General features: G+C 46.9%; 1 protein-coding gene across 1 annotated transcript; it reads left to right on the top strand.

Annotated features, from left to right (window-relative positions):
• Positions 1 to 20256: 20256 nt before the first annotated feature.
• On the top strand, positions 20257 to 21189 carry LOC112115176 (olfactory receptor 13A1-like). Its single transcript, XM_024212181.2, has one exon. The coding sequence runs from the start codon at positions 20257 to 20259 to the stop codon at positions 21187 to 21189; it is 933 nt and encodes a 310-aa protein (XP_024067949.2).
• The last annotated feature ends 6610 nt before the right edge of the window (positions 21190 to 27799 follow it).

The following is a 27799-nucleotide window of genomic DNA, read 5'->3' as shown; positions in this document are numbered from 1 at the left end:
TACTCTGAGTCCCGGTCCAGAGGCCCTCTAGCGACAGTCTTGCTGTCATCCTTCTCCTACCTCCTCTGACTATTCCTCTGGAACACTTCCCCAACGGCCCTTCCCTGTACTAGGCCTTCTCCTTCCCGACCTGCCGCCTGGCAGGCTACGTAGCAGGGCCTTCTCCCACTCTCTGAAGCTGGCCTGCACTGCGCTGTCCGAGGTGCTGACCTCCCAGCTCTGGAGACAGACCTTCCCCTCTGAAGGCCTGGGACAGACTGACTGCTCCTGCTATGAGCAGTCTTTTATATGGCTGAGCTGGGCCCTGATTGGCTGGCCCCAATCTGTCCTCTGATTGTCTCCCAGTAAGCCCTGCTCGGATTGGCTGTGCATCTACGCAGGCGCCCAGGCCTGCCGCAGCCCACACTCTACGTGTGTGGGGCAGCTGCCCCACCACAGATGGCATGATTAACCCTATACTGGAGGGTGGTTTTATCTTCTTGTACCCCTATTTGAGCCATTGAAAATAATCATGCTTGGTTATATTAGAGCTCTTTTCTTCACCCTGTACCAGGTAACTAGGATCAATCATTTGGCACATTGAATGTCGAAACAGAATTTGAAAGGCTTGAATTTTTGTCTTTAGTCTATTACTGCTCTGGATGGCAGTCAAAATCATGGGCAGTTTATCCAGCCAGTCTTTCCCTCTGTGATTTACTACCTTCTGGAGCGGTTCCTTAATAGTGCAGTTCATGGCCTGAGGACCGAGGCTGGTATGGTATATAGGGGTTTTGTTTAATTCCCAAGGTTTGTATCATTATTGTAAAAATTTCTCCTACAAAGGCTCCCCCATTGTCAGAATCGATTATTTCAGGGGTGCCATATCTATATACTACCTCATTAAAGAACTTTTTGGCACCACCCTGGTGCTATTATCTTTAATAGGAAATGCCTCTACCCATCCTGAAACGGAATCAATTATTACCAATAAGTACTGGAATCCTTCTTTAATTCTTGGCAATTTATCAATAAAATCAATTTGAACCCTGTGCCACGGCCCAAGCCTTTGTTGGTGCATCATGGGTTGCCAGTGCGGAGGATGAGCCTTGTCCTGAGAGCACCGCACACAATTTTGCACCCATGTTTTAACATCATCTTCCATACACTCCCATTCTGCTACTTGCTTTAGCCTTCTTAAAGTCCCTTCCACTCCTTCATGCATAAACTGATGGGCTACATTAAGTAACTCCTGCCTTTCTATTTTTCCTGGAACTTGGTTAGGGCAGTCTGTAGTGCGATCATTTGGCTCAGATGTGTCAGCACCAATGTTCCTTTTCTGACCTCTGGTTAAAACTGCTATGTCATGCTGTCGGGCTATTGTATCTACCAGCTTATTCCAGGTCTTCAAGCGCATAAGGAAGGCAGGACTTACCTTGGACACCAGGTGGGTCAAGGAACTATCAACCCCCTACAGGCCAGAATGGATGCTATCCAAAAGTAGCCTGTCCCAAAGTCAAAGAAACAGGTCCAATCCTTCTTAGACTTGGCCGGATATTTACAGGTGATTTGTAAATCACTACAGTGAAAACGCTGCCCCACTGGCAGACCTAACGAAAAAACAAAAAAACAAACATACAAAACCAGCCAAATGCAGTCCAGTGAACTAAAGAGTGTCAGAAGGCCTTTAACCAGATTAAAGCGACACTCGTCTGACACTGTGCTAAGGGCTCCAGACTTTGACAAACCTTTCCTAGTACTCACAAATGCGTCCGACCGTGGTTTGGGAATAGTCTTAATGCAGAAAGGACGGAATCAAGAATTCTATCCTGTCCTGTTTCTCAGCAAGAAACTGTCTGAGAGGGAAAGCCACTCCTCAATCACCAAACAGAAATGTTACGCCATTATGTACTCTCTAAAAAAGCTACGCCCATATATTTTGGGTCGGTGTTTCCACCTGCAAACCGACCATGCTACACTAAAATGGCTTCATACCGTCAAGAAAAATAATAAAAAACTTCTTCGCTGGAGTTTAGCTCTCCAAGATTTTAATTTTAAAATACAACACATTTCAGGAGCTTCTAACAAAGTGGCTAAAGCACTCTCCCGTAAAAGTTTCCCAGAATCAACTGGTTAAAATCGTCCTTAAAATGTGAAAAATATTGTTAGATTTTATATAATCAGTAGTATATCTAAAGGTGCATGTGTCTTATTAACTCTGTTTTCTCCTAGAGCTCCAGAAAGAAATCACAGCCAGTGTGGAACAGGCTGTCCAGCACCGTCTGTGATTTGGGGAGCAGGTCATAAATATAAAGGGAAAGGTAACAACCTTTACGTATTCAGTAACATCAAATCCCTCCTGGCCAGAGGTACAGAATCACTTACCAGTAAGGGGTTAATTAGTTCAATTAACCTAGTTGGCACCTGACCAGAAGGACCAATGGGGAAAGAAGATACATTCACATCTGGGGGTGGGGGGAAAAGTTTTGTTTGTGCTCTTTGTTTTGTTCCCTCTCAGGACAAAGAGAGAGACCAAGCAGGGAATCCAGCTCCTACTGAAATAATACAACTAAAATTACACAAATTGTAAGTAATAGCAAGCAAATGCATTAGATTATCTTTTGTTTTAGCTTGTGAATTTTCCCTATGCCAAGAGAGAGTTTTATTCCTGTTTTTTTGTAACTGTAAAGTTAAGCCCAGAGGGAAGTCCTCTGTGTTTTAAATCTTTTATTACCCTGTAAAGTTACCTTCCATCCTGATTTTGCAGATGTGATTCTTTTATTTTTTTCTTAATAATAAAGTTCTTCTTTTAAAAACCTGATTGATTTTTAGTGTCCTAAAGACCAGGAATTTGATCTGTGCTCACTTTGTTAACCTATCGGTTGGTATATTATTCTCAAGCCTCCCCAGGAAAGGGGGTAAAGGGGCTTATGGGGATATTTTTTGGGGGGATAGGGCTCCAAGTGGCCCCTCCCTGAATGTTTGTTTAAATCACTTGGTGGTGAGAGCAATACCATCCAAGGAAGGGAATTTGTGCCTTGGGGAAGTTTTTAACCTAAGATGCTGGAATATAAGCTTAGGGGGTCTTTCATGTGGGTCCCCATATCTGTACCCCAAATTTCAGAGTGGGGAGGGAACCCTGACACCGTTCCTTTACTGTATGCCTTTACACGATGCACCTTTAACAGTTTAGGGTTCTTTGTTACCCACTGGTAAATCCATTTCTATTCCTCTGAATATGCAATATCCTTTCCATCTGCTGCTTTCCACCCATTCCTATACCAATCATGCATCCAAAACTGTATCCCCTTCACACAGAAATCACTGTCAGCATAAATATACACAGGCTGTGAGGAATTTTCATATTCCCTTAAAACCTGATAAATTGTGTGGAACTCGGCATGCTGAGCCGATCCATGGTCTAAATGTCCCTGAATGACTTCCTCTTCTAACTTAATGGCAGCATGTGTCATTGTGCAGTCTATATGGTTTTATAAAAATATGATAATTAGTGAATATAATGTAACTGGGATATGCTTCATGCAAAAGATCTCTTGTAAGGTATCATTACAAAGCTTATAATCTACTGAGTGTGATCATCCTATTTGTATAAATATACCACTCTTGTATCTGAAACTAGAAATATGAAATATAACTCTGAAGGCCTATCGTAATTATGCAAAGTGTGGGCCATTAATGGTGATTTGGAATCTTGATGACTCCCATTAACCAGGACCATTGTCTGTAGATGGCTGTGTTTTATCTGTGAGTCTTCCTGTATATGTGTGTGCTGGCAAGTGGGTAATGAAGTCTTGCAGTGACATGTGATCATGTCACCTGAACTGGAATCCATCTTTAACCTGGTGCTTTTCCAGTGGGGGTGCGTGTGGAAACCCAGAGGGACAAAGGGTTCCCGCCTTATGCAAAAGATATATAAAGGGGTGGAACAGAACAAAGAGGGGAGAGGAGTAGAGCCATCATGAAGAATCCCCTGGCTACCACCTGAGCTGGAACAAGAGCTGTACCAGGGGAAAGAATTGTGCCCAGGCCTGGAAGGTGTCCAGTCTGAGAAAAAAACTTTCTGAAGCATCTCTGAGGGTGATATTATCTGTATTCGGTTTAATTAGACAGAGATTTGCGCATTTTATTTTATTTTGCTTGGTGACTTACTTTGTTCTGTCTGTTACTACTTGAAACCACTTAAATCCTACTTTCTGTATTTAATAAAATCACTTTTTACTTATTAATTAACTCAGAGTATGTATTAATACATGGGGGAGCAAACAACTGTGCATATCTCTCTACCAGTGTTATAGAAGGCAAACAATTTATGAGTTTACCCTGCATAAGCTTTATACAGGGTAAAACGGATGTATTTGGATTTAGACCCCATTGGGAGTTGGGCACCTGAGTGCTAAAAACAAGCACACTTCTGTGAGCTGTTTTCAGGTAAACCTGCAGCTTTGGGGCAAGTAATTCAGACCCTGGGTCTGTGTTGGAGCAGACTGGAGTGTCTGGCTCAGCAAGACAGGGTGCTGAGGTCCCGAGCTGGCAGGGAAAGCAGGGCTAGAAGTAGTTTTGGCACATCAGGTGGCCGCTCCCAAGGGGCTTTCTGTGATTCCAGCTGTCACACACCATATTTTACACATCTTTACCCTCTTACTACCATTGCACTCCCGTCAGTAAACCAGATGTGCTTTATTTGACCCACGGTATCTAATTCTTCCAGTGGGGGTGCCTCTACTAAGGTAATTCTTTGCTCCAGAGTGACCTCTGAACATTCATGTCAGTTCCCTTTTTCAATTAGGGCATGTGTTAGCATGTCTGGCTTGGACACTGTTTCTGTGGTCACCCCTCTGTTAACTAAAACAAGCGTCCAATGGGCCATTCGGGTGTTTGAAACTTTACCTCAGATTCAGTTTCCCTGACAATATGTACTTGAGAGGAGTGTGGGTGTTTTGGATAGTAATAGGGGCTGTTCCTGTGAGAGGCTCAAAAGATTGTACTGCCCAGACGGCTGCTAGACAATCATGATTACAAGGGTCAAAATTAATTTCTGCTCCTTGTAATTTCCTGGATTGATATGCTACCGGCACTAGCTTTCCCGCTTCATTGTTTTGTAATAGTGTGGCAGTCAAGGCCATGTTTTTAGGCACCAAAAAAATAACAAAAGGCTGTGATTTATCAGGGAAACGCAGGGCTGGGGCTGAGAGAGCCTTCTGTTTTAGCAGGGTTAAAGAGGAGTCCTGCTCTTTTCCCCATTCCCATTTTGTCTTTTTCTTTAGCAGTTTCCACAATGGGTGAGTTATTTCAGCAAATTTATAAATGTGTGGTCTAAGAAAATTAAATCCTCCTAGCAGAACTCTTAAAGCGTGAGCGTCGGCAGGGGCCAGCATTTCTACCAGTGCCCTTACCTTCCTCTGATCGACCTGTCTTGTCCAACAACTATGCCCAGGTATGTAACCTGAGGTAGCACCATCTGAGCCTTGTCTAAGCTACTTTGAATCCTGTTTCCTGAATAGTGCCAAAACATTTTCTGTTAGTGTTTGAGTTTGTGCCTCAGTTTCCCAAAATATGAAAATGTCATCTACATATGAAAACACAAAAGGCCTTTCTTGTGGATTCAACTGGTCTAGCATATGCACAACATGCTGATGAGCAACAGCCGGGCTGTTGTGATATCCCTGGGGCAACCGACAAAAAGTCCATTGTTGCTCCTTTATTATAAATGCAAGTCCGGATGTAGGGGTATGGCAAAGAAAGAGTTGGCCAAAACAATAACAGAGAAATATGTAGATGTGGCTTTTACTCTTTGTATGATCTTTGTCATATCAACCACAATAGGGGCCATAGGAATGGTGCCCTTATTGATTCTTCTATGATCAATTGTTAAACGCCAGGATTAGCTGTCTGCCTTTAGCACTGCGCTCACAGGGGAGTTACAGGGTGAATTCATTTTTTGAATGTCCCCTTGTTTTCTAATTCCTGGATGTTTGCACCAATTGGGCCTCTGCCTATCTTGGGTAAGAGTATTGGTTTTGGGGAGGCACAAATTCCCTAACAATCTTAACACAACCATTAATTTTACTGCAATCTGTTTTCTTTAGAGTCCATACTGAGAGGAATTTTAAGTGCCACTTTTCAGCTTGTTCAGCTGTAAGTGCAGCTACTGGACTCTCTCCCCCTTTTGTTCATATAATATCCTTCCCAATTTTTCCTGAATGGGGAGGAGGAATTTCTAACTTCCAAAGAGTTCCTCTAGGCATTAATCACCACATTGTTTTTCAACAACGAGACAGATCCCAGAATAATTTCGTCAGCCATATCGGGAGTCTGGATCAAATCCTGTAATGTCAAAAACCCTTTTAACAAAAAGGGGACTTGGGTCCATTCCCATCTGAGACTAAGTTTCCTTTGAAAGGATTTCAAAGCTACCTGTTTTAATCTTTTTCCTGCTTTTGGGGTTGTTTTGATTAAGGATACAGTGGCTCCTGTATCTATTAAAGCTAGTGTAGGGTTATATCCACCCTGCTGAACGTACACACATGGTAGTCCTCCAGGATCCCTTACCTATGAACCTCCACCTCTGTGCAGCTACTGGTGGTGGGGGTTCCTCATTCATTGGGCCCCTCTATTCTTGCCCTGGAAAAGGGAGTGGGTCCGGGAAGCATTGCATTGAGGAAGAAGGGGGTGGTGCACTAGGAGTTACGCTAGCCACCTCTTTTGTTGGGGTTTGTAATTTCCCTGACTAGTTCTAATGTGGGGCCCCCATTTCACTGTTCTTGGTTTGCCCCATGCTGCATTAGTGTTTGGCAGGCTATTTTCTGTGTGCCCACCTCCCTCCTTTGATTGCTGGGAGAAGGCTATGTGATATTGCCGGAGGTCTGAGTATAACGGATCTCCTTGTTGCCCCCGGTTTCCCCATCCATGGGACTAGTCTCTAGTATATCCTCCTCGGGATCCCATGATTCCCTTTGTGCCACTCTCATTGCTGTACGTAACTGCTGGTTCTAATGAAGCTACATAGGAAGCCCTTTCTTTTTCATAGTGGGCTATGGTGCTGAATGGGTAGTTATTTGTTGGACCAAGCCTCTTAGTTCCCCAAAAAGTCCCATTAAAGTCAATATGCTATTGTTCTCATCGACTCTAATCCTATCTAGGATCCCCCAAATCTCTGAAGCCGTGCAGATGCCCATCAAGCAGCGGTCTTCAATGGCATTCAGCTCTTCCCTTATTGTGAGCAAAAACTCATTAGAGCACAGTCTAGAGAAATTGTCCTTTTTTAGGTGTCCCAAACTATCAGTCATGGCTTTTAAGTCAGTGGCTGATACAGGGCCAGTGGTGACAGTTGTACTTCCCCCTCCCTCCGTGGGTGTTGTGACTGTAGTTCGTCGTATTGCTGCAATAGAGTTTTGTTTTATAGGTTCCAATCCCTGGGACTCATCCCATATATCTCCATTCCAAGCTTCTCTAGGGTCCCATTCTCCCTCCCATTTGGGGATCTCACCTTATTGGGCTTGATCCCATTCTCCTGCCATCACAACCATTACTTGGTGGGTTGCAAAGCCCAATTTTATTTTGAGACATTTAAAAATAGATTCACAGCAGTTGTGATTGGCTGGGACTCTACCTTGTTCTAACATTAATTTCTTTACCATTCCCTGTAAAACCTGATTCTCTTTTTATATTTTATCTTTTTCCTCTATCTGTTCAGATAATGTCTTCACCTTTATTTTAACTTCTCTTAGAGTATCTTTGAGAATGTCTAACTGGCTTTGGACCCCAGTGGCCAGTGTTTTCCATTTAATAGTTTCTCATTCAGATATACCAAGTTTCTCATGCAGTTCGGCGTTTTTCTCTCGGCAGCTAGCCAAGCAAAGGAATGCCACATTGCATGCTTCCCAAAATAGCCAAATTGCAGCCGAGTCTCTTTTTATTGGGGTCGATGGCCTGTAGACGAACAGATAGTTTGCCAATCTATTTTCCAAATCAGTCCATGTGCTGTGCCCAAACTTTTGCAAAATAGTTTTAAAAGGAGTAATTTCCTATATGAATGGCAATTTCTTCTGCTCTTATTGAGCTTTGTCCTTAGGGGACTCTTTTCGCCTGAACATATTTTCTTTAAGAATCTCTTTTATCTTTATAACATTTCCGTGTCCACGCTCATTCTGGGACTTACAAAGCACAAAAAAATCTATATCCACTAAAAACTCTGCTTTACAAAGCAGGAAGGGGGAATGCAAAGTCCCCTACCTTTTGGGCTTGATCCTGCTATGACCAAGGGTTTATTCACCTATGCAATTTTTCCCCGACAGATGGGTAGGAGTGAGGACTCTAATCCTCCCTCTTAGGGATTGGTACCTCTATGACTCGGGTGTATGTATAAACAGTTTACACATATATCTTATCTGTATAATTTTCCCCGACACCTCTACGGTATCTCTACGACCGGGGGTGTGCACACCTGAATGATCGATCACTTTATACGTATGGTATACCTTTTAGCAGTATTTAGCAGTATTTTCTACAGTCAAACTGTATTTCTTCCCCCTTTCACCATTCTCCACCAAAAATGTATGCTTATAAGAAGAACATGGGATTTTTTCTGGGGAAAAGGCAATAAGCCATGTTTATTGAAGATACAACAATTAGCACATGCATTCAATCACACACACACACACACACACACACACAAAAGGAAGAAAGGAGAGTAGCAAAATACAGACTCTGGACTTCAGAAAAGCAGACTTTTACTCCCTTAGGGATCTGATGGGGAAGATCCCCTGGGAGGCTAATATGAGGGGGAAAGGAGTCCAGGAAAGCTGGCTGCATTTTAAATAAGCCTTATTGAGAGCACAGGAACAAACCATCCCAATGTGCAGAAAGAATAGCAAATATGGTAGGCGACCAGCATGGCTTAACAGTGAAATCTTTGGTGAGCTTAAACACAAAAAGGAAGCTTATAAGAAGGGGAAATTTGGACAGATGACTAATGGGGACCATAAAAAAAATTACTTCGGCATGCAGTGGTATAATCAGGAAGGCCAAAACACAACTGGAGTTGCAGCTAGCAAGGGATGTGAAGGGTAAGAAGAAGGGTTTCTATAGGTATGTTAGCATCAAGAAAAAGGTCAGAGAAAGTGTGGTACCCTTAATGAATGGGAGAGGCAACCTAGTGACAGAGGATGTGGAAAAAGCTGAAGTACTCAATGCTTTTTTTGCCTCGGTCTTCACAGACAAGGTCAGCTCCCACACTGCTGTCCTATGCAACATAGTATGGGGAGGAGGTGAGCAGCCCTCAGTGAAGAAAGAACAGGTTAAGAACTATTTAGAAAAGCTGGACATGCACAAGTTCATGGGTCCAGAGCTAATGCATCCGGGAGTGCTGAGGGAATTGGCTGATGTGATTGCAGAGCCATTGGCCATTATCTTTGAAACCTCATGGCGATCAGGGGAGATCCTGGACAATTGGGAAAAGGCAAATATAGTGCCCATCTTTAAAAAAGGGAAGAAGGGGAACCTGGGGAACTACAGACCGGTCAGCCTCACCTCAGTCCCTGGAAAAATCATGGAACAGGTCCTCAATGAAACCATTTGGAAGCACTTAGAAGAGAGGAAGGTGATCAGGAACAGTCAACATGGATTCACCAAGGGCAAGTCATGCCTGACCAACCTGATTGCCTTCTATGATGAGATAACTGGCTCTGTGGATATGGGGAAAGCAGTCAATGTGATCTATCTAGGCTTTAGCAAAGCTTTTGATGCGGTTTCCCACAGTATTCTTGCCAGCAAATTAAAAAAAGTATGAATTGGATGAATGGACTATAAGGTGGATAGAAAGTTGGCTTGATTGTCGGGCTCAACGGGTAGTGATCAATGACTCAATGTCTAGCTGGCAGCCGGTATCAAGCAGAGTGCTCCAGGGGTCGGTCATGGGTCCTGTTTTGTTAAAAATCTTTATTAATGATCTCGATGACGGGATGGATTGCACCCTCAGCAAGTTTGCAGATGACACTAAGCTGGGGGAAGAGATAGACACGCTGGAGGGTAGGGATAGGGTCCAGAGCGACCTTGACAAATTGGAGGATTGGGCCAAAAGAAATCTGATGAGGTTCAACAAGGACAAGTACAGAGTCCTGCACTTAGGACGGAAAAATCCCAGGCACTGCTACAGGCTGGGGACTGATTGGCTAAGCAGAAGTTCTGCAGAAAAGGACCATGGGGATTAGAGTGGATGAGAAGCTGGATATGAATCAGCAGTGTGCCCTTGTTGCCAAGAAATCTAACGGTATATTGGGCTGCATTAGTAGGAGCATTGCCAGCAGATCAAAGGAAGTGATTATTTTTTTACTTATTTTAAAATGCTAAACCTACTACAAAGTGGTGACCCTGAAAGGTCTGTTACTGCATTGAAATCAGCCCAGACACAGATCTAGTTGATGCATCTCTACCAATGGCCCATTAGGCCATTCCTTTCTGCTATTCAAAAAGCGTGGCTGGCAGGATATGGTTAAATCACATACCATGCTACATTATTATTCTTTATCCTTCATTTTAAATTATACAAAATACAAACATAAAATCCTACTACTACAGTTGTGTCTATTTGTAACACACAGGTTGCCATTCAGGGTCATATATGGCCAAGTCATAACACAGGGCTCTTTAACAGAGAAACAGATAACAAGAATCAATGGCTGGAAATTAAAGCCACCATAATTCAAATTAGAAATAAAGCACACATTTTTAACACTGAGAGTGATTAACTGATGGAACAAATTCCCAGGGAAGTGGTGGATTCTCTTCATGGCATCAAATTCAGACTGGAGGACTTTCTGAAAGATGCTTTATCCAAATACAAGTTATTGAGCTCAATAAAAGTGTAACTGGGTGAAATTATCATGCCTGTGATATGCAAGAGCTCAAACTAGATGATTTAATTGTTCCTTCTGGCCTTAAACTCTATGAGTGAATATTTGATGAAGTTAGAAAAATATTACTTATTAGAAGAATTGTTAGAGACATACATTCTGGTCACCGAGATATAAGAAGCACTCATACTGTGAGGTTGAACAAATATCCAAGACGATATGGCTTTTCAAATAAAGTATTGAAGAAAGGCAATGTCTTTTTTTTTCTCAGAAAATCCACTTTGCGAAATTGACACAATGGGTCCCTGTGGTGGGGCGGCTGCCCCACGCCCGGAGAGGGTGGGCTGCGGCAGGCCTAGGCGCCGGCATAGACGCGCAGCCAAGCAGAGAAGGGCTTACTAGGAGCCAATCAGAAGACAGATTGGAGCCAGCCAATCAGGACCCAGCTCAGCCATATAAAAGGCTGCTCAGAGCGAGAGCAGTCAGTCTGCCCCAGGCCTTCAGAGGGGAAGGTCTGTCTCCAGAGCTGGGAGGCCTGCACCACGGACAGCGCGGTGCAGGCCAGCTTTAGAGAGTGGGAGAAGGCCCTACTCTGTAGCCTGCCAGGCGGCAGGTCTGGAAGGAGAAGGCCTAGCACAGAGAAGGGCCGTTGGGGAAGCGGTCCAGAGGAGTAGTCAGAGGAGGAAGGAGGAGGACAGCAAGACTGTCGCCAGAGGGCCTCTGGACCGGGACTCAGAGTAGTGGGCGGGCCTGAGTCCCCCCCCCCCTTCCCCCTTTTTGTTATATTCGACCATACACCCAGCCATTGGCCACAGGGAGCGGCCGGCCGGAACCACGCCAGATCCTCGACAGGAGGGATCGGACTGAAAGGTGTGGGGCTGTTGATCACTCGCACCCCCCGAAAGGGGGTGTGAATAGATAGAAGGACACTGTCGGAGGGCAGTGCTCCAGAAAGAGGGCCCTGTGTGTCGGGAGCACAGAGGGCCCACACGCCAACCCCTGGCAAGACGACAGATGGGACATCACCAGAAGGAGGCGCTCTACTGGATCAGACTGATTCCTCGCGGCGACCAGTAGGAGACGCTGTGGTGGTGAGTCCCAACCCTGTCACACTTGGTACCAGAAGTGGGGATTTGATCCGGACCTGTTAAAAGGTCCAGAGTGTGGGGGTTGCATCGGGAGCATCCTGCTGACCCCCAAGATGGAGGCCGAGAAGCTCCTGAAGTGGATGCTAGAGAAGCAACAGGAGCAGTCGGCCCAGCAGCAACAGCAGCAGGTGCAAATGCTGCAGCAAATGACTACCCAACAGCAACTGCTGATGACTCAGCACCAAGAACATCAGCAGCAGCTCCTCCGGGAGTTGCAGCGGGCGCAGCAGGACCATTTGGTGCAACAGATTTCCGCACTATTACGCCCGGCGGGAGGCACCCCTGCCGTCCCCATCGGGGCCGGACTGGGGGATACCTTGGGGCACTACCGCTACGCCTCACCAAGATGGAGCCTGAGGATGACCCAGTAGCATTTCTGGTGACATTTGAGCGGGTGGCGACCACTGCCCGGTGGCCCTCAGAACATTGGACCACCCTGCTAGACCCTTATTTGACGGGGCAGGCTCAGGCCGCATATCGTAGCCTCAACCCCCTGGAGACACTCGGGTACGCCCGAGTAAAGGCAGCCATCCTGGACCATACCAGCATTAGCCCGGAGACATACAGACAGCACCTCCGCAAGGAACAGTATCCTCCGGGGGCCCAACCCCGTGCAGTAGCCCAATGCATCCGAGACCACTGTTGGAAGTGGTTGAACCCGGAAGACTTGATGGGACCGCAGGTGGCCGAGAAGGTGGCCCTAGAACAATTCACCCAGATCCTACCCCCGGGAGGAAGGGCCTGGGTACGTCGGCATTGACTGGCCACCATGTCAGCAGCGGTGGCCTTGATGGAGGACTACTTGTCAGCTGAAGGAGCTGAGGCACCACCCCGAGTGGCAGGGAACCTTGGCCGCAAGGGCGGGACAGAGAAGGGGAACCTTCATGGGTTGGGACCCTCCAAACCACTGGCAGACCATAGCCATGGGTATCCGAGGCCCCCCGACCCCGAGTCCCAACACAAGTTACCACAGGTGACGATTCGGAGGGAGCAAAGGCCCCCGGAACGAGCAGGCCCCTTTGGGAGGGGCCCAGGGCCGGTCGAGACTCAGGAGAGATGCTGGGGTTGCGGGCAAGAAGGACATTTTCGGCGAGATTGCCCTTTTATGGACTGCCGCTATGGGCAAGCCTGGGTGGCCGGATGAAGGGCTTGGAAGGGAGGGATAGGAAAGCTGGTAGTCCCTGTCCGGGTCGAAGGGAACCCCACAAACGCCCTCGTAGACTCGGGGTGCAGTCAGACCCTCATACGAGAGGGGCTGGTCCCGAATCTTAATCTTTCGGGGCCCCCGATCCGCCTACAGTGTGTGCATGGGGACATCCGCCCGTACCCCACAGCCTGGGACAAAATAGGAGTAGGCTGCCGAGAGGAGGGTCTCCGGGTAGGAGTGGCCCCCAGGCTGGCCTACCCGGTGGTGCTGGGACGGGATTGGCCGGGCTTTGGAGAGGTCCTCCTGAGATATCAGCCGCCCAAGCCCCGACCAGACAGGACTAAGGCACCTACGACGGGACTGCTCGGGCGCAGACCAAGGAGTGACCCCGGTGAGGGGACCTCCTCAACTTCGGAGGCCCCCATGGATCATCTTGGAGACAGGCCCCGTTCGGTGGAAGACGCCCAAGTAGAACTACAGAGGGACGGGGACTTCTTACAGGAGCAAAAGGAAGACCCAACCCTAAGCAGAGCCTGGAAACAGGCCACCAACCCCGATACTGAGGGGGACATGACGCTATGGACGCCACAGGGCCCCCGCTTTGAAGTATGGCGGGACCGCCTGTACCGCATAGCGCAGGAACCCCAGACCCAAGAGACGTTCCGCCAGCTGTTGGTCCCCTGGAGACTGTGAGCCGGCCTCCTCCACTTAGCCCACGCGAACCCTTGGGCAGGACACCTGGGGCGCGAGAAGACCCTACAGAGGGTAGCTCGCCGGTTCTTCTGGCCGGGCATACACCGAGAAGTAGCGGACTTTTGCACCTCGTGCCCAGAATGCCAGCAAACCGGGCCAAGAGGGGTAGCCCGTGCACCCCTGGTACCCATGCCGGTTGTGGGGGTACCCTTTGAGCGGATTGGGATGGACCTCGTCGGCCCCCTCGAATGAAGTAAGACAGGAAACCGCTTTATCCTAGTAGTCGTGGATTATGCAACGCGATATCCCGAAGCCGTTCCCCTAAAGACAGCGATGGCACCAACCATCGCGAATGAATTAATAAAGATTTTCGCCCGGTTGGGATACCCGGGGAAATATTGACTGATCAGGGCATGAATGTGTCCTCCAAATTAATAGCAGAGCTATGTCGCCTCCTCCATATACGGACCCTCCGGACATCGGTGTACCATCCGCAGACCGATGGCCTGGTAGAATGATTCAATGGCACGCTAAAAGCTATGCTGCGGAAGTTTGTAGAGGAGGACCCCTCGCATTGGGACGCCTTGTTGCCGACTCTATTATTCGCGATAAGAGAGGTACCACAGGCCTCGACGGGGTTCTCGCCCTTTGAGCTCTTATACGGCAGACAGCCCAGGGGAATATTGGACCTCCTGAAGGAGGAGTGGGAAGCCCAGGAAACGCGGGTCCTTGGAACCACACAATATGTGCTGCACCTCCGGGAGCAACTCCAAACATTAGAGGCCTTCGCCCAGGAAAACCTGGAACGGGCTCAGGCATGCCAGGAACAGCTCTATAATCGCGGGACTAGAGGGAGGAAATTCAGCCCAGGCGATCGGGTGCTGCTCTTACTGCCCTCAGCAGAGTCAAATTCCTAGCCAAATGGCAGGGCCCCTATGAAATAATCCGACGAGTGGGGCCAGTTGATTACGAGGTCAGACTACCAGGACAACGTAAGGAGACTCACATGTATCATGTCAATCTGCTGAAGGCCTGGAAAACCCGGGAAGCCCTGTTCATTGGCCCGTCCACCCCAGACTCGGAACTTGGACCCCTAGCAGGAGATCTTCCCGACCCCAGACCGGCCATGTTGGGGTCAGGCCTCAACCCCAGACAGAGAGGGCAACTACAACGGATGGTGGAGGAATTTCTGGATGTTTTATCGGCCCGCCCGGGCCGGACGACTCTAATGAGTCATCATATCGCCACCGACCCCGGGAAGAGGGTGACGGACAACCACCGACCGTTACCCAAGAGAATGTGGGATACAGTCCGACAGGAGGTAGAGACGATGTTGGAGATGGGAGTGGTGGAGGAATCCACGAGCGAGTGGCGAAGCCCTATCGTTTTAGTCCCGAAGCCAGACGGGACGAACCGGTTTTGCATCGACTTCAGAAAGGTCAACGCTATCTCCCGTTTCGATGCATACCCATTGCCGAGGGTGGATGAATTGTTGGAGCGCCTCGGGGGAGCCAGGTATCTGTCAACCATAGACCTAACTAAGGGATACTGGCAGATCCCACTTACACCAACTCCCGCGCGAAGATGGCCTTCCCCACGCCTTTCGGCCTCTTTCAGTTCATAACCATGCCATTTGGGTTACACGGAGCGGCGGCTACATTCCAGCGCTTGATGAATAAGGTCCTCCAACCCCACGACCAATACATGGCGGCCTACAGAGACGATATTGTAGTTTACAGCCTCGACTGGGAGAGCCACCTACACCACCTGGCAAAGGTGTTACAGGCCCTCAGAGCGGCCGGCCTAATGGCTAACCCGGCGAAATGCCACTTAGGGCAAGAAGAAGTGACCTATCTGGGATACACGGTAGGAGGGGGGAAACTAACGCCCTTGATTAGCAAGGTACAAGCCCTCAAAGATGTACCCGTCCCCACGACGAAGAAGCAAGTGCGTCAGTTTTTAGGATTAGCTGGGTACTATCGCCGTTTTGTGCCGGATTTCACATCTATAGCCGCCCCCTTGTCAGACCTGACGAAGAACTCCCAACCTCGACAGGTATAGTGGTCTGAACAATGTGAAAGAGCCTTTGCCACACTAAAGGAACAGCTCACTCAAGAACCTGTCCTACGACAGCCCAACTTCAGGAAGGAGTTTATACTTCAAACAGACACTTCCGAAGTCGGCTTGGGCGCAGTGCTCTCCCAAGAAGTAGACGGGGAAGAACATCCAGTCCTGTACCTAAGTCGTAAACTGTTCCCCCGGGAAAGACATTTCTCAACAATAGAGAAAGAGGCCCTAGCTGTCTGGTGGGCTATCGACGCCTACGTTACTACCTGCTGGGGAACAGTTTTAAATTGATCACAGATCACGCCCCTTTGTGATGGATCCACAGCATGAAGGACATGAACACTAGAATTATGCGGTGATACCTCGCCCTCCAGCCTTACGACTTCCAGGTGTTCCACCGCCCGGGTAAGGCCCATACTAATGCAGATTTCTTCTCCAGGCTAGGGGAGGAGGGCGAGGAAACGAACCAAGATGGGGGATCCTTAGTGCAGGGGGAGGTTTGTGAGGAGGCAGCCAAGCCCCAACCCAACTACAGAGGCCCCAGACAGGTAGCCCTGACGGCGGAGGATTTGTCCTGCTCGTACTGGGTATGTCCCAAATGCACAGAGAGTGCGAAAGGAGGGAGCATACCCCAGCCTAGGCAGGCAGCCGTAAGAGAAGAACCTATGCGGGAAGCCCCGGCGGAGGACCGGCCCGCACTCCCAGAGCTGCCAGGGAGCGCGACTTCTCCAGGTCGAGGGGGAGCCTCACCATGGGAGGAACCAAAAGAGGAGGCGGACCACGAGACCCGTGGAGAATCGGGAGACCTGTGGGACACCCCAGCATCCGAACTGATAGGAAGCAGTCTAAGGGAATTGACGGACTGGTACGTTGGACCCGGAAAGCCTCAGCGTGTTTCGATGGGACCCCCCGGCTGAGATGGCCAGTAGGCCATATTGCCCTGTGACAAGGGCTAATTTCCGGGACTTTGAGCCAGTAGGCCTTTTTGCCCTAGGATGGGGGCTAATTTCCTAGACTTAGGCCAGTAGGCCATATTGCCCGGTGACGAGGGCTAATTTCCTAGACTGTGAGCTGGTAAGCAGGGCCACCGTCAGACGAAGGCTAAGTTCCGAGCGCTAGGCCATTAGGCCGGTTAGGACACCCCCTCCCCCGGGAGGGTTCTTAAGGGGGAGCGTGTGTGGTCGGGCGGCTGCCCCACGCCCGGAGAGGGTGGGCTGCGGCAGGCCTAGGCACCAGCGTAGACACGCAGCCAATCAGATAAGGGCTTACTAGGAGCCAATCAGAGGACAGATTGGGGCCAGCCAATCCGGGCCCAGCTCAGCCATATAAAAGGCTGCTCAGAGCGGGAACAGTCAGTCTGCCCCAGGCCTTCAGAGGGGAAGGTCTGTCTCCAGAGCTGGGAGGCCAGCACCACGGACAGCGCAGTGCAGGCCAGCTTTAGAGAGTGGGAGAAGGCCCTACTCCGTAGCCTGCCAGGCAGCAGGTCTGGAAGGAGAAGGCATAGCACAGAGAAGGGCCATTGGGGAAGCGGTCCAGAGGAGTAGTCAGAGGAGGAAGGAGAAGGAGGACAGCAAGACTGTCGCCAGAGGGCCTCTGGACCGGGACTCAGAGTAGTGGGCGGGCCTGAGTCCCCCCCCTTTCCCCCTTTTTGTTATATTCGGCCATACACCCAGCCATTGGCCACAGGGAGCGGCCGGCCGGAACCACGCCAGATCCTCGACAGGAGGGATCGGACTGAAAGGTGTGGGGCTGTTGATCACACCCCACCCCCCCACCCCCGAAAGGGGGTGCGAATAGACAGAAGGACACTGTCGGAGGGCAATGCTCCAGAAAGAGGGCCCTGTGTGTCGGGAGCACAGCGGGCCCACACGCCAACCCCTGGCAAGACGACAGACAGGACATCACCAGAAGGAGGCGCTCTACTGGATCAAACTGATTCCTCGTGGCGACCAGTAGGAGACGCTGTGGTGGTGAGTCCCAACCCTGTCACAGTCCCCATAAGTGTGATGATATTATAACTCTGGGTCACATCTATGATCTTGATCCAACAGTTGATCTGTTCAAATTCAATATGGGTTTTCCTTCCTATACAGGATTATCCTGTTCTGATAAATGAAGCGGGGGGTAGCTCCCTTTTATGGACACCCAGCCAGCCAGTAGCTATAAAATCCCTCTTAGTAGCTGGTCTCTAATTGCTCTACCTGTAAAGGGTTAAAAAATCTCAGTTTGATGCAAGGAAGTGAGTGGGCCTGAGTTTCCAGATGTATTTTCCTTCTTTTTTTTTATTAATAAAATTTACCTTTTTTAAGAACAGAATTGGATTTTTGTGTTCTAAGAAGTTTGTGCACGTCCTTTAATTAGCTGGTGGCAACAGCTGATCTCCTTTGTTTTTCTTTCTTAGCTCTTCCCTGAAGGGGGGTGAAAGGGCTTGAGGGTACCCCACAGGAAGGAATTCCCACGAGCGCCTTCCTGGGCTCTCAAAGGGGTTGTGCACTTGGGTGGTGGCAGCATCTACCAATTCAAGGTCAGAAAAAAGCTGTAACCTCGGGAGTTTAATACCAGCCTGGAGCGGCCAGTATTAATTGTTAGAATCCTTGCAGGCTCCACCTTCTGCACTTGGAGTGCCAGAGTAGGGAATTAGCCTTGACACCTGTAAATCAAATTTGGCTCTCATTTCTACTCTTTTATGTGATTGCCATTTACCTTCTCCTTCGGGGCCTTGTTTGCGAGTTAAATCTTTGCCAAATTCACAAGGGATGCAAGATTTCACTACAAAAGCCTACTTTATATGCATGACAATCGTCTTCAACAAACTATATCTCATTCAGAGTCTGTATTTAAATTGTTGTTTGGTTTATTGTATTTGAAGATTGAATGAGAGGTAAGAATTGCTTGCTTGCTTGCTTGCTTTCTTCCAAATCAAGTTTTCTTCTGAAGGATGATATTTTCAAAGGCTCCTAAATGTGTTAAGCACCAACTTCCTATGAAATTCAATAAGAGTAAAGTGATGAATTCATTTATATGCGTTTGAAAGTCAAGCAACATTTAATTTATGTGCTGTATTATATTTTCTGTCATTTGTCTAAATGTGCTTTGCAGAAATACACATTTCTACAACTATGTTTACATATCTTGGACCAGATTCTGATCTCAATTTGACCAAAAAATATCTGATGTAAATTCACATACATCATTGCAGTTCTTTTGAATTGAACTGTACTCGAGTCTAAAGCCAGTAGAGTTACAATGTTGTGACACTTATGGGAGGGGTAGAAGACTCACAACCATCTGTCTGTGCCCTCAAAAGTTTGCAATTGAATTTGGCATTCGATGGAAAGCGTGACAACATATTTTACAAAATACTCTAATACGATATATGAAAAATTACTCTAAAATTATCTCATAATTACATTTGTTAGCTCTGGTACTTTTCTTTTTTTCACCATTTTTATAGTTGAGTAACTCTATTGACTTTAAAGGAGATACTCCTGATTTCCTCCAGGAGGAGTGAGAGGAAAATCAGCAAAAGCAGTAAAGCAGTAAGAAGACTAGAGATGTCTGAAGACAATGGAAGGAAACTTATCTGTAATACAGTAAGGATTGCTTGTCAAATCACGCAAATACTATTCCTAATAATGAAGCAACATTTGTCTATTGACACATAGGTTATCATAAAAATGAAATATGGGGGGCTTGATTCCCCTCTCATTGTCACTAGTTGTATACCAGTGCAACTCCAATGAGTGGAGAATTAGCCCCATTTATTGCAATGGAGTTATGTCTGATTTACACCAGAGTGAGTTAAAAGGAAATCAAGTCCTGCCTTTTGTGCATCTTGATTCCACCTACATATAATTATGTCAAGGTTTGTATTATATACATTGTATGTTATATATACAGAAAATGTCCTAGATTGCAACAGATGTATTAGTGTACGAAGTGGAATCTTGGTTACTAATGAGACTACTGGTGAAAGAATGATGTTTTGAGATCATACTGTCAACACCTAAAACTCATAGTTTAAGTAAATAGTCCAACTGACTTTACATGCCTCTTCATGAGAACACCAGAGTGTTATTTTCCCCTTCTACAATCAAATGTCAGGAGAATATATATTCAGTAGCAGAGGCACTTTATTGTGCTAATCTATTTTAATGTAGCTCAGTTTGTTTATATGTTGTGTGAAATATCTAGAGCATCATGAAAGATCTATCTATCTATCTATCTTTCTATCCCCATACATCCCCCTCGCATCGTTCCATCTAGATGCTTCAGTTGCCATATTGCTGCAGTTTCTGATGCAATACCTGACCAAAACTTGAATCTTTGTTGCTACAGAGGGAACATTCAAGCAATGGAACATAGTAACCACACCAGAGTGACTGAGTTCATCATGCAGGGGATCTTTGACCATCCTCACCACGAGGGGCTGTTCTTTGGGCTATTCCTGTGCCTTTATACAGCTGTCGTCATGGGCAATTCCCTGATCATTGTGGCTATTGTCATCCACCCACCTCTCCACACTCCCATGTACTTCTTCATCACCAATTTAGCCCTGGTTGATATTTTGTGCACTTCCTCGGTTGTACCTAAAATGCTGGAAAACCTGATGCAGGAGAAGAAAACCATCTCCTTTGGAGGCTGCATCACCCAGCTTTTTGTCTTTACATCGTCACTGGCGACGGAACTTCTGCTGCTCACTGTCATGTCATATGACCGATATGTAGCCATTTGCCACCCCTTGCATTATGTAAAACTCATGAGCAAGGAAATTTGCATCCATTTAGCAGTCAGTGTCTGGGCTGTCGGTACCATCAGTTCATTTGTCAACATATTGCTTGTGCTGCGCCTGGATTTTTGCGGGCCCAACCTAATCCAGCATTTCTTCTGTGAGTTCCCAACAATACTGGCGCTGTCCTGCAGCTCCACCTTCCTCAACGAAATCATGATGCTCATGGCTGACATCTTCCTGGCTATGGGGAACTTCCTGCTGACCACCGTATCCTATAGCTTCATCATCATCACCATCCTGAAAATCCAGAGCTCCAAAGGGAAGCAGAGAGCCTTCTCCACCTGCTCCTCCCACCTGCTTGTGGTCACCTTGTACTACTCCACCACCATCTACTCATACATCCGGCCGACCTCCAGTAACTCGCAGGACAAGGACAAGATGGTGGCCATAATGTACACCCTAGTCACTCCCACCCTGAATCCTGTGATCTACAGTTTGTGCAATAATGAGGTCAAAGTGGCAATCAGGAAAATCCTTCCATTCACCACAAAATAACAATATTTCAGAGAGTGAACCCAATTCTCACCTGCCTTTTCCCTTGTAGGCCAGGTCCAAAGATGGTGTAAATTTTCATGGAACTAAGGATTTCAATAAATTTGTGTATAATCTAAGCACTATACCCAGATGTCCAGACACAGTTCTCTAAACCTATGTATTACATACCTTTTTTTAACATTGGCTTTAATAAAATTTTAAAATTTGAATGCATGGTTCAGTAAATATTGTTATCCTGATTGTACAAGTAAAGGGAAGTAGAACTGTACTTAGCCTGTCCTGATTGAGTGGGTCACCCTCAGCTGGACTGAACTCGCTAAGCAGGGGGCACGGATGCCAGATTGCAGTGGAGAAAGGGGGAGAGAGAGGGTGGGGACAGGTGTTTCTGCATGGTGGTGTGAGCTCTGCCTAAGAGTCATAGGCACCCTTTGACCTGCCCCTCTGCCCTGTCTAAAGGTAGAGCTGATTAGGCTCCACAGAGAGTGTTTTGTTTTGTTAATTTACCACTAGAGCTGAAATCACTGATAATCAGGTCTAAGTGCTTAGATCTACTGTGGGACAGTGCTTCTGTCAAAGAGACAGCCCAGCCTGCACTAGCAGCGAGGTTCCCCCACTGTGAGCTGAAATCACTGAGAGCTGGGTGAAACCCCAAGAGACCAACTTGCAGAGGTCACAGTAGAGAGGCAGGTGTCAGCGGAAGGTGAGGAAGTAGGGACATCGGTGAAGGAGCATATGACAGCACGATGAAGTGAACAGTGGCACGACGAAAGGCAGCAGCATCATGAACGAAGGTGCAGTGGTGGCGGCAGGCAGCGAGGCAGAGTGCATAGCATCAATTGTGAGTCAGTTGCAGTGGCGGTGGCAACTAAGACATTGCTGGACATTTCTTCTCCCCTCCTCCCCCCCCAGCTGGGAGGTGAACTCAAGTGAATGCACCTCTGAACTCTGGGTCTCTGCTGGTCAAGCACAGCAGCTGTGAGTGGGAGGCAGTGGAGGGAGAGGGGAGTGGAGTCTTACAGGTACCTTTGTTTTTTGGATTTTCACACTGTAAGGTGAGAAACGGAGGCAAATGACACTGCACAAAGTACTCTGGAGAGGCAGTTTTGCTCATGGTTGGATATATTCGAATCATGGTTGTGGGGTTTTCCCAAATTGGTGCCAGGTTCCTTCCCTCTTTTCATTAAAAGTTTTCTCTGCTGTACACAGACTCAGTGCTTGTGAGTGGGGAAGTGTTGCCTCCTAGAGGCACATGGAGGAGGGGTGTTTAATATTCCCTGATAACTGGGTGGGGGTTTTGTGTTATATTGGTGAGAAGGACCCTGGATATTGAACCCGGACCTTGTTGTTGCTGATTCCACCTGGCAGAAGGGTCCCAGGCAAAGGTGCCTATAGTGTTTGGCAGTAGCTGATCAGGGGGGTTGTGAATCCCAGTGAGGCCTGATTTGGTGATTTAGGTGCCTAAAGTGGCAGTTAGATGCTGAAATCCTCCTGTAAATCTAGTCCCTAGATACTTTTGAAAATCTTACTGAGTGCTTAAATATAAAATCTGGCCCCATGTGCTTAACTCATGTTTCAAACTCTGGCCCCAGGTACTTGTGAAAATCCCATAAGAAAGTGCCCACCCAACAGTGTAACTTCTCAGATGTTAGACAAAACCCTTATTGAACAGCTGCGTTTCACATAAATACAGCTCCAGGAACTAAGTACCATAATGAAACCAAGTTCATATAGTACTAGAGCTAAAAAAAAAAGATATTTATCTTCCATTTTTTATTAAGAGATTAAAACTTTGAATAATAACATAGAAATTTACCATTTATTCAATGGAAAGCCATCCCACTTCAAAATCAGTATTTTATTTTATTTTTTACTTTGGTTAAAGATAAAGCTCACTTGTCAGTAAATGTACTGCTCTGGAATATTTTTTCCAAGTGTTGGTATTCTGTGTTTTGTACAAACACTAAAAAGTCCCACCAACAACAACATAAAGAAGAACCTGGAAAATTCAGATGGAAACTAAAAAATGTCCAAGAACACCACATAAGGGGAAAGAGGGAGAAAACACCAAAATGTAGTGCAGGTTATATATGCAATCAAAGAAATTGGGCTCAATAGTATTCAAAGAAAAGTGACAAAGTAAGGTCTCAGTCCTGCAAACACTTAAACATATGCTTGCCTTTACTCCCTTGCCTTTACTACCGTGACTGGTTGCAGAATCAATGGGATTACTCACAGTAGTAAAGTTAAGCATATGTGTATTTGCAAGATTGGGGACAGAAGTTGTCCTTGCTTTGGGTGACCACCTCTGTTCCAATTCTGCTGTTTATGTGTAAATAAAACAGGTAACATTAAGAAAAGTCACAATCCTAAAATGTGTGGGATATTTCTGTATCAAATTATGAACTCCATTTCGTTCTGTGTGGAAAATACATATTTAAATGTGCCCAAGGTGAACCTATTGAGTTGCATTTCAGACAGCTGCCCTGCCCATTAAAGATGCTTGGTACCTCGCAGAAGGACACCTCTCACACCAGCTGGCCCACCCCCCTGGACAATGGTTTTCCTACTCAGCAGCCCACAGGTTGGGTGAGCAGGACTGAGGGATGGAGAATATGGCAAGTTGAGCACATGGCAGGAAGACAGGGATCTTACAGCAACTGTGCCCGTATTCCCATTCTGAGGTTCAGCAAGGGTACTCGCCTTTAGGCTTCTGGCTCCTCAGCTGTCACTTCCCTTGGGCATCTCCATCCCTCCTGACCAGGGTTTTTCCTGGCTGCACAATTACCTGACTATACTGTGTTATTCCCAGCAAGCTCTAAAAGGCCTGTAAATGCCCACAGTCATAAATTACCACACAGCCATTTCTAAACAGGCATATTTATTGTTCAGGTGAAAGCATTACAGAGGAAACATCCTAAAACAATAAAAGAACCTACACAGATGCGAATGAACCAACCAGCAATCACCCCACCTCCAACCTCAGGGTCTGGTATGAGTCAGTCCTTCAAATTCCATCTAGGGGTTTTTCTGTGGTAACAAGTTCATAGCAGCTTTAGCTCAGAACAAGAACCTGCATGGATAGGTCAGTCTTTCCTTTATACAGTGTGGGCTTTTGATCTTCAGATTCTGGGAAGAGGTAATCATCAGATAATGGTCATTTCCTCAGGGAGTAGCTTCAAAAGGCTGGGGTTTTGCACCACCAGAGGAGGAAATTTGCAGTCACCTCCCCCTAGAGATTCCCCAGGCAAATCACTTGACACTGTTTGTTCAAAAGTCCATTCTTGCCTGGCACATTGTTCAGTACAGTCCACTGAAGTTCATAATACTTCCCAAGGCTCAGAATAATCCATCACCTTTGCATGTAATGCAATGGATGCCAAAGAGACTTAAACATAATGTAATCATTTTTTTCAGGATACTGCAGGAAATTGCCATATCTATCACACCTATGTAGGAGCAGCACAACGTTGTGATCGGGGAGCTGCCCATTACATCATCTAAGCAGGAAGAGAAGGAGGGATAGAACAGGAAGGACTGTGCTTGGGCTCAGTTGCTTACAAACCTCAGACTCCCAGAAGGGGTGAGATCAGACAAGGATCTTTTTTTATTAAAACTCTTGAGTGCTTTTAAGAGTAAAATGAGTCTGGTTAATAAATCCCTCTGCCTGGCCTTGCTTTCCTGCCATGCTGTCCCTGATGGGGTTAAACTAGAAGCTCAGAGAGACCATGGTGGGATGGAACTCTTGGGGAGTGTGTGTAAGCAACTAAGGTAGCTCAGGGGGTCTGGGACACTGATTCCAGAATCAGGAGGCAACAGGATACCAGGGGTCTGAACCTGGGAGTGTGGAACACGGACAGTGACCAGACTCCACCCAGACCCAGTTAACTTTAGAAGTACATGGGAGCCACTGACCCATAACCCGGGGTAGCCAGAAGGATCCCATGGTCAATTTGGGGAGTGGGTTTACTTTCCATATTTCTCTCTCCACAGAATGTTGGTAAGCAATTTTAACAATAATTTCTCCTAATAACAAATCAGGCTTAATCATGCTGGAAACATATTGCATCCATTCATATTTGTAGCTGTCAAACAAGGACCTCTTCCATTGTTTTAAAAGATGTGTTAATACCTGAACATTCCCAGATATTACCCAAAATATTTTGTGTTCAAGTGATGCTAAACTAAGAATTTGCATCTCAGTACATCCTATGGCCAAGGAAGTTTTATTTCCTAATTCTATTTTTTGTTTATACAGCAGCCAAGAGATTTTAACATTTGGCGCTCCACTATGGAGTAAGGGACTATCCACTTTGATTCTAGTGAGTGACCCCTTTTTCCCATTTTAAGGTACATGACTTGGTCCCCTGTTTCCCACAGGGCTGCCTTTGTAGGCCTTTGTTTCTGAATTTTGTTGTTCATGTGTTCGATGGCATGATTAACCCTATACTGGAGGGTGGTTTTATCTTCTTGCACCTGTTTGAGCCATTGAAAATAATCATGCTTGGTTATATTAGAGCTCTTTTCTTCACCCTGTACCAGGTAACTAGGATCAATCATTTGGCACATTGGATGTCGAAACAGAATTTGAAAGGGTTGAATTTTTGTCCTTAGTATATTACTGCTCTGGATGACAGTCAAAATCATGGGCAGTTTATCTGGCCAGTCTTTTCCTCTGTGATTTACTGCCTTCTGGAGTGGTTCCTTAATAGTGCGGTTCATGCGCTCTACTTGGCCTGAGGACTGAGGCCGGTATGGTATAGGGAGCTTTTGTTTAATTCCCAAGGTTTGTATCATTATTGTAAAGATTTCTCCTACAAAGGCTCCCCCATTGTCAGAATCTATTATTTCGGGGGTGCCATATGTACATACTACCTCATTAAAGACCTTTTTGGTCACCACCCTGGTGCTGTTATTTTTACTGGGAAATGCTTCCACCCATCCTGAAACGGAATCAATTATTACCAATAAGTACTGGAATCCTTCTTTAATTCTTGGCAATTTATCAATAAAATCAATTTGAACCCTGTGCCACGGCCCAAGCCTTTGTTGGTGCATCATGGGTTGCCAGTGCGGAGGATGAGCCTTGTCCTGAGAGCACCGCACACAATTTTGCACCCATGTTTTAACATCATCTTCCATACACTCCCATTCTGCTACTTGCTTTAGCCTTCTTAAAGTCCCTTCCACTCCTTCATGCATAAACTGATGGGCTACATTAAGTAAATCCTGTCTTTCTATTTTTCCTTGAACTCGGTTAGGGCAGTCTGCAGTGCCATCTGTTGGCTTAGTTGTGTCAGCACAGATGTTCCCTTTCTGACCTCTGGTTACAACTGCTATGTCATGCTGTCAGGCTATTGTATCTACCCCGTTACTCCAGGTGGCCTCCATACCCGTTCCTTTACTGTGTGCCCTTACATGTCGCACCTTTAACAGTTTAGGGTTCTTTGTTACCCAGTGGTAAATCCATTTCCATTCCTCTGAATATGCAATATCCTTTCCATCTGCTGCTTTCCACCCATTCCTATACCAATCATGCATCCAAAACTGTATCCCCTTCACACAAAAATAACTGTCAGCATAAATATACACAGACCATGGGGAATTTTCATATTCCCTTAAAACCTGCTAAATTGTGGAGCTTGGCATGCTGAGCCGATCCATGGTCTAAATGTCCCTGAATGACTTCCTCTTCTAAGTTAATGGCAACTTACTTTACACACTCCTGTCAATAAACCAGATATGCTTTTCTTGACCCACGCATGGTATCTAATTCTTCCAGTAGGGGTACCTCTTCCAAGGCAATTCTTTGCTCCAGAGTGACCTCTGGATATTCATGTGGGTTCCCTTTCCACCCCTCCCTGTCCCCTGATTGCCCGTGGAACCCCTGCCCCATCCAACCACCCCTTCTCTCTGTCCCCTGACTGCCCCTGGAACCCCTGCCCCTGACTGCCTCCCACCGCCCCATCCAACCCCTGCTCCTTCCTGATTGCCCCTCCGGGACCTTTGTCCCCATTCAATCCCCCTGTTCCCTGCCCTCTGACCGCCCCGACCCCTATCCACCCCCCCGAACTCCTTGGTCCTCTATCCAACACCCCCTCCATGCTCCCTGCCCCCTTACCGCGCCGCTCGGCTGGAGCTGGGCCGCACCGTGAACAGCTGATTCGCGGGAAGTGGGGGGAGGGGAGGAGAAGCAGGGTTGAGCGTTTAGGGGAGGAGGCGGAGCAGAGGTGAGCTGGGGCCGGGGGTGGGGCGGGGAGCTGTCAGAGCTTTACCGGTTGTTAAATTTAAAAGCCCGTGGACAACCGGTTCTAAAAGGGCTTCTAAATATAACAACCGGTTCCCACGAACCGGCTCCGGCTCACCACTGCCTTATCTTCTAAAACACACAGTCCTCATTCACACACAAAACAGAATTGATTTACACAGAACATTTGAACAGGAACATCAAGTTGCAATGCAAAAGAAAAACAATCATTGCATTCTTTTACTTATTTTAAAATGCTAAACCTACAACAAAGTGATGACCCTAAAAGGTCTGTTACTGCCTTGAAATCAGCCCAGACACAGATTCTGACTGATGCATCTCTACCAATGGTCCATTAGGCCATTC

Source organism: Terrapene carolina, unplaced genomic scaffold (genome assembly GCF_002925995.2).
Source record: "Terrapene carolina triunguis isolate 2854851 unplaced genomic scaffold, T_m_triunguis-2.0 Scaffold684, whole genome shotgun sequence".
Classification (NCBI taxonomy): Eukaryota; Metazoa; Chordata; order Testudines; family Emydidae; genus Terrapene; species Terrapene triunguis.
The sequence above is the reverse complement of the archived record's forward strand: the minus strand, read 5'-3'. Positions and strand labels throughout refer to the sequence as shown.

Excerpts from the sequence above, each read along its gene's own strand:
- LOC112115176 (XM_024212181.2), top strand. The coding sequence starts at position 20,257 with ATGGAACATAGTAACCACACCAGAGTGACTGAGTTCATCATGCAGGGG.